General features: G+C 41.0%; 1 protein-coding gene across 1 annotated transcript; it reads right to left on the minus strand.

Moving 5' to 3' along the window:
- Window positions 1–1,372: 1,372 nt before the first annotated feature.
- On the minus strand, window positions 1,373–6,828 carry LOC104959223 (fibulin-7-like). Its single transcript, XM_010787093.1, has 4 exons — window positions 6,666–6,828; window positions 5,465–5,602; window positions 3,891–4,026; window positions 1,373–1,853 (listed from the first exon to the last, which is right to left on the minus strand). The coding sequence occupies exons 3-4, from the start codon at window positions 4,001–4,003 to the stop codon at window positions 1,493–1,495; spliced, it is 474 nt and encodes a 157-aa protein (XP_010785395.1). The 5' UTR covers window positions 4,004–4,026; window positions 5,465–5,602; window positions 6,666–6,828; the 3' UTR covers window positions 1,373–1,492.
- Window positions 6,829–7,189: the final 361 nt, after the last annotated feature.

A 7,189-nucleotide genomic window follows, 5' to 3' on the forward strand; every position in this document is an offset into this window, starting at 1 on the left:
CCCTCGTCAGTTTTATAAATGGAGGTCTGGCTCCTGCTCTCACAATCATTACAAACCCTTCTTTTCGCACCAACCCTGATGAACCTTAACAGAAGTCAACTTCTCATGAGTTTCTCAGAATAACGCCTCTGATGTTCAGCTTTGTGACGATGTGTTTTCCTGCTGGTCTGTATTAAGCTTCAGACAAAACCATCTGGAGAAACCTGGGGATAGATATCTGACAAACGTAATGAACTAATAGTACCTCAGAAATGTAGTGGAGTATATGAAGTGTCTTTAAAAAGGGAACATCAACACACGTGAAAAGCTGTAATCTGAAAACTAAATCTCGCAGCTTCAGTTTATTATTAGTACAACTATGCATAAAGTAGAGGGACGCAAGAACGAGTATCTAAATGTAGTTACATACGATAGTGAGTAAATGTATTCCAGAGAGATTTTTCCACGTATGTTTCTGAGTATTTCAAGATATTTTTGAGGAATGTTTTACACAATGTTTTGGATTTTTCTTTACAAATATTACATTTTAAAACTTGGCACCAAACTCTGGTAAACTCTGATAAACCTTGAACCCATGTCCCCCTCCCCCAAAAGTAATGGTTTCTCCCGCTACGAGCAGGCTGACCAGAGGAAGTCAACTTCTCCTGAGTTTCTCAGAAAAATTGCTCTGATTTTCAGCTTTGTGACGATGTGTAAAAAAAAGACTGTAATCTGAAAAGTAACTAAAACTCACAATTGTAGTTTATAAGTAGTTAAAATATGCATAAAGTAGAGAAACCCAATAATGAGTATGTCTAGATATATCTAGAATACGATAATCAGTAAATTTATTCCAGAGAGATTTTTCTAAATATTTGTTTAGGAACTATTTACAATTTTTTTTAGATTTTTTTAATAAATATTGAATTTAAGCACCAAACCCACCCCCCTCCCGCACAATGAATGGTTCCTCCCGCCAAAAGGCGCACGGAGAGACGAACAGGGTGACCTGAAGTTGAAAAAGTCAGCTTCTCATGAGTTTCTCAGAAAAACAGCTCTGATTTTCAGCTTTGTGACGATGTGTAAATGAAATTAAATACGATACTTGAGTAAATGTATTCCAGAGAGATTTTTCTGAGCATTGCTAAATATTTTTTCAGGGATGTTATACACAATGTTTTAGATTTTTCTTTATAAATATTTAATTTAAAAACTTGGCACCAAGCTCTGTAAAACACTGATAAACCTAGAACCCACCCAAATTAAAAAGACTGTAATCTGAAAAGTATCTAAAACTCACAATTGTAGTTTATAAGTAGTTACAAATATGCATAAAGTAGAGAGACGCGAGAACAAGTATATCTAGACATATCGAGAATACGATAATGAGTAAATTTGTTTTACACTATGTCTTTTGATCTTTTTAAATAAATATATTTTTAAAAAACTTTACACCAAACAATGGTAAATACTGACAAACCTTGAACGCCCCCAAAATGAATGTTTCCTCCCTCTAAAATGTGTACGGAGAGACGAACAGCGTGACCTTGGTGAGGTATCGCCCCAGCAGCTGGTTCCTCTCCAGTTCACTCATCTCCACTTCGGCCTCCAGAGTTGACGGACCCTCGATGGGTGTCACCAACAAAAGGGTCCCTGTCTGTCTTCCTGAGCGCTGGACGCTGAAATGACCTCGCCCTCGACCGCCAGCCAACCCGAAACGCAGCGTGTCGCCAAGGACTCGAGCCGCCGACACACGGAAGAGGACGCGGGGGGCGGCCATGTTGGAAACCACAGACAGGAAGTGGAAGGAGATGGAGTTTGGAGCCTGAGAGCACGACTTGTCTCCGGACATGCAGGGGTTCCTCTCACAGCGCCTGGGGAAACAAGATAAGGTAAGATAAGATAAGATCCTGAACATCAGCAGGAGAGGACTCTTTAAAGTAGAGACACTACATACTGATATACACCTGAACATCAGCAGGAGAGGACTCTTTAAAGTAGAGACACTACATACTGATATACACCTGAACATCAGCAGGAGAGGACTCTTTAAAGTAGAGACACTACATACTGATATACACCTGAACATCAGCAGGAGAGGACTCTTTAAAGTAGAGACACTACATACTGATATACACCTGAACATCAGCAAGAGAGGACTCTTTAAAGTAGAGACACTACATACTGATATACACCTGAACATCAGCAGGAGAGGACTCTTTAAAGTAGAGACACTACATACTGATATACACCTAGAAATGAACAGAATATGTCCTCCTAATTTTTACTAATTCAGTCACAGCTTTTTACTGTTTGTTTTCAAACTTCCTCTCTGGCAGAATAAACTCTAACCGTGACTTTAAAGCTAACGCTAACCCTGCTTTCCCCCCGGAGAGTCGGCACACACCGCTGTCTCCCTGCATCACCAAAACATGCAGTTAAGTTTCAGTTGTGGGAATAAATCAGACCTCCAGACACGTTTCTGTTTGCACCGCCATCAGCTGATTGGCTGAATGGAGCCGCTAAACCTCAGCGTCTTGAAGCCAAACCTCAGTCTGACTCTCGGCCATGTTTCTGTCAGAGGAGGGACACTAACTGTGGGGTGGAGAGAGGAAGCGGGCGACATGGAGGTAGAAATCATTGTTTTTTAAAACCTCTCTCCATCGCCCAGTCTTTGTGTTTTGTGGTGGGAAGGTTTGTGGTCTTCCCTCCTTCTCTACGTGCTTTGTTTGCAGTTTCATTGTGTTGTTGAGACGTGTTTTCACACTGTATTCTCACGAGGCGGTTCACTCCGCTAATTCAAACTCATGCTGCTGTCTAAAGTTATTTGTAATGCACAAAAATTACAGAGAAGCATCATAGGCTCCCTCAAACAATGCTCATTAAGTATTTATAATTTAAAAAACTGTAAATGTAAGAATAGGCATGGTAAATGTTGGTAATTAAAACAACAAAACCTTCCAATCAGAGAGCTAAAAAGGATGTTCTGTAAGTTGAACTATAGCTTTGTGTACTTGTAAACACTCTGATCTCATTTGGGTTTAATCAGCGTTGCTCTCATTATTTTAGTCAACTTTTTTTGGGGTAAACTTTTTTCTTGTTAACTTTTTTTTAGTACTTTTTTGGTCAACTTTTTATTTGGTCAACTTTTTTTTGCAACATGCAGCTTTTAGTAAACGCTGGACATGTTTCCTCAAGTTGCTGAAGATGTTTCTTCATGAGTAGGAACATTTAGGTTTTTATATCTGCATTGTGCAGCTAGTTTCTCATAATGGCCGGCAGTGGCGATTCTCGAGTCTGTGGGGGCCCTAGGCAAAGATTCACTGGGGGCCCCTCGAACCAGCTTTCATCACCATCAGTGGCGCCCCAACACAGAGCGGAGCAAGGCAACGAAACTTAAAATAAGAAGCAGCATTTTACAGCGCGCTATGCATGGGCCCCCCTTGAGGGGGTTTCCCGACATGTCGTTGCAGTAAATTAAAGGGTGTTTCATGTTGTCGTTGCTGTGGACCTTCTTAATCTCCCTTCTTTGGGGGCCCCCTTCTGGTCCGGGGCCCTAAGCAGTTGCCTGCCTTGCCTGTTCGCAAGCGGCGCCCCTGCCTGTCGGCTACCGTACCTTTCAGTTATTTGCAGGCTTACATATTTCCAACATTGCTCTTTAAACTCTTGCTGGTTTGCATTGCCTTTCTATAGAAGATACTAATAATACATTCACAAGTGATTGTTTTTCCTTGTTTCATGTATTCACTCCCACCTTGAAGAGTCTTAAAGAAGAGTGTGTACTACCAGGTAAGTTCATATTGAAACTCCACAATGTTCACGTGTGTTTTAACACCTAACCCTTGATCAAATACTGAAGCCATCCTTCAGGAGCGGTGTGTTGAATGGAAATTAAAAGTTGTAATTCTTACATCGATGACGTCTTGATGTACGTGGCGTTCTTCATTTGAGGACACTCCACCTTCACACACTGGAAACCTCCGAAAGTGTTCACACACACCTGGTCTGCTGAGCAGTTGTGCATCCGGTTCTCACACTCGTCCACGTCTGAGGAGAGGGAAAGAGAGGCGTTTAAGAAACAAATAAATGAAAAAAGTACTCTGAGGGAAAAGTAGTAACACCACAGTCTTAAAAATACTCCATTACATGTTAAAGTATTAGTAATAGTAATGTTATAGGCTTAAGAATTGAAGTATAATAAGCAAAATGTACAAAAAGTACTCATTATGCAGATTGAGTCTTTCAAACTGGTTTTTTTTTTGATATAATTACAGTTGAATATTCAGTTTTTATCACAAACAAATACTTTTTAATGTTGTAATTCGTCATTATGGAGCAGAGTTTAAATACGTTGTGTACAACTGAGTAGGTTAGAAGTACATTTGTCATATACATACATACATACATACATACATACATACATACATACATACATACATACATACATACATACATACATACATACATACATACATACATACATACATACATACATACATACATACATACATACATTCATACATACATACATACATACATACATTCATACATACATACATACATTCATACATCATGTTATTTATGCAAAAGGTATTATTCTTCTTAGTGCTGCCTCTTCTTCATGTCTCTTCTACATCAACATGTGTCCCCTCTTCTTCATGTCTCTTCTACATCAACATGTGTCCCCTCTTCTTCATGTCTCTTCTACATCAACATGTGTCCCCTCTTCTTCATGTCTCTTCTACATCAACATGTGTCCCCTCTTCTTCATGTCTCTTCTACATCAACATGTGTCCCCTCTTCTCCATGTCTCTTCTACATCAACATGTGTCCCCTCTTCTTCATGTCTCTTCTACATCAACATGTGTCCCCTCTTCTCCATGTCTCTTCTACATCAACATGTGTCCCCTCTTCTCCATGTCTCTTCTACATCAACATGTGTCCCCTCTTCTTCATGTCTCTTCTACATCAACATGTGTCCCCTCTTCTTCATGTCTCTTGAAACCTGTCTGAAAATGAGCTGATCAGATTTTGGCCACTTTATGATGTCATGTCTTGTGTAACCATTAGCCAATCAGCAAACAAGGTAACCCCCCCTCCCCCTTATCACCTGAATCTCCTCCTAGAGCTCCATTGAGTTCTTTGTAACCAAATCTCTCTCAGAGGGGCGTGGGGAGGGGCTCCTTATTTTCATCTAAAGTAACAGACAGAGAATCAGCACTTTGGAAACAGGGCTGAAACAGAGGGGATTATGGGTCATGCTGCAATGATCTGTTTGGTGTTTCAGCCAATCAGAGACAGGCTCTATATATCTGAGACCTGTGATATATTGATGAAACACTGTATCACAGGGGACCTTTAAAGGACATTTCGTCCGGACGCTTGCCACTGTTTTCCCACCCTCCACCTTCAGCCTCATTCAGCTGAGAGACTACAGACAGACTTATCACTTCTGTGACCCCCGGGGTGACCTTTGACTTCTGACCTGTGCAGCTGCGAGCGTCTCTGGACAGTTCGTAGCCGGCGGGGCAGAAGCAGTGGAAGCTGCCGGGCGTGTTCACACACTGATGCACACACAGCCGGCCGGGCTGAGCCAGGGGGAACAGGAGGCACTCGTCGATGTCTGGAACACACACAGGTTCACAGAAGCTAGATTATTCCATATGGATGTGAAACAGAAGCATTGGTACAAGTACACACATCCTTTACTCAAGTAGAAGTACAGATACTCTGGTCAAAGTAGAAGTACTGACTAAACTTCTTTACTCAAGTCAAAGTAAAGAAGTATGGTCTCCGAAATGTACTTCAGTAAAAAGTACCCATAACTTTGTGTCCTTGGGCACTTCAGCCTAATTTTCTGTACTCACTGTTACATGTCTGATATGTTTAATATGTCATGTAAAGCGCTTGGAGCATTCAGGAAAACTTCTCGAATAAATGTAATGAAACGCAGATTCAAACTAAAGTAACAAACCTGTTTTGAAAATGTAAGAAGTAGAAAGTACTGAAACACACACAGGTACTTTTGAATATTCCATATGTATGTAAAACAGCATTGGTTTTGTAAAATGCATGTGTGCACAAGGAACAGATGTAATGTGATAAGCGTGACAAATACAACTAATTCTTCAAATAACATACCATGCATACATCTGCTACAAATATATACACAAATTAAATACATTACAGAAGCACTGTGTTTGTAGAGAAATGTTAATTTGTCAAACCTGACAACAAAAGTTTAAGTAGAAAAAAATGACATCGACAAATACAACTGATTCTTCAACTAAAATACCACAAAAACATCAGGAATTACCACAAATATATAAATAAATACTTCCACTAAATAAGAAAATACATTAAATAAAATACATCCACAAATTCCTCCACTAAAATACATCCAGAACAACTATGCACAGCCACTAAAGTATACCAAAGAATACCACAAATTGCAGCCAAACTGACATGAAGCACCTCTTTTCACCCTCTGTCTGAAACCAGAGCCCAGTCTGCTCTGATTGGTTAGCTGGCCAGCTCTGTTGTGATTGGTCAACCGCTTAAAGATGTCCCGCCCCTTAGCCTATCACGTACAATGTGTTGGAGCGCTAGCCAATAAGAGTGTGAGTGTTACGTAGTGATGTCACTGTGTTCCGGAAGTAAACAAAGTCGTTGGATGTATTTCTCACCTGTGCAGATGTTGTTGTCTCGGCCTGAAATGGTGAATCCAACGTCACAGGTGCAGCGGGTGGAGCCCAGGAAGTGAGTGCAGTGAGAGGGACGGACAGAGGACGGGGGGGAGGACGTGGGTGAGGAGGAGGAGGAGGAGGAGGGAGGAGGTAAAGATAGTAAGGAGGGAGAGGAGGAGGAGGAAGAGGAGGAGGAGGAGGAAGAGGAGTTGGGAGAGAAAGAGGAAGAAGACAGAGCGGGAGAGACAGGGAAGGAGGAAGGAGAACCAGGAGAGAAAGAGGCCAGAGAGTTTCCACTGGCGTTTAAACCTGAAAAACAAAAAACATTATTAAAACAATAACAACTTCTGATACACCTTATTTGTTACTTAACTTATGTTTATTAAAATATGTTGCTAACAAGTGTCTAAATGAGACGACTAAACAGCATCACGGCCAACATTAGCCACCTTTAGCTTAGCGGTGGTGACGTGAAGTCATGTGACCGTGCTGTAGTTCCTTTATAGCCCAACATTAGCCTCCTT

This window comes from Notothenia coriiceps, unplaced genomic scaffold (genome assembly GCF_000735185.1).
Source record: "Notothenia coriiceps isolate Sejong01 unplaced genomic scaffold, NC01 NC01_scaffold00030069, whole genome shotgun sequence".
Lineage (NCBI taxonomy): Eukaryota > Metazoa > Chordata > Actinopteri > Perciformes > Nototheniidae > Notothenia > Notothenia coriiceps.

Bases quoted from the DNA above. Each gene is read 5' to 3' on its own strand.
- LOC104959223 (XM_010787093.1), bottom strand. From the start codon at position 4,003: ATGCACAACTGCTCAGCAGACCAGGTGTGTGTGAACACTTTCGGAGGT. The intron at 1,854-3,890 runs GTAAGAATTACA...TTGTTTCCCCAG, and splicing joins TACATCAAGACGTCATCGAT to GCGCTGTGAGAGGAACCCCT.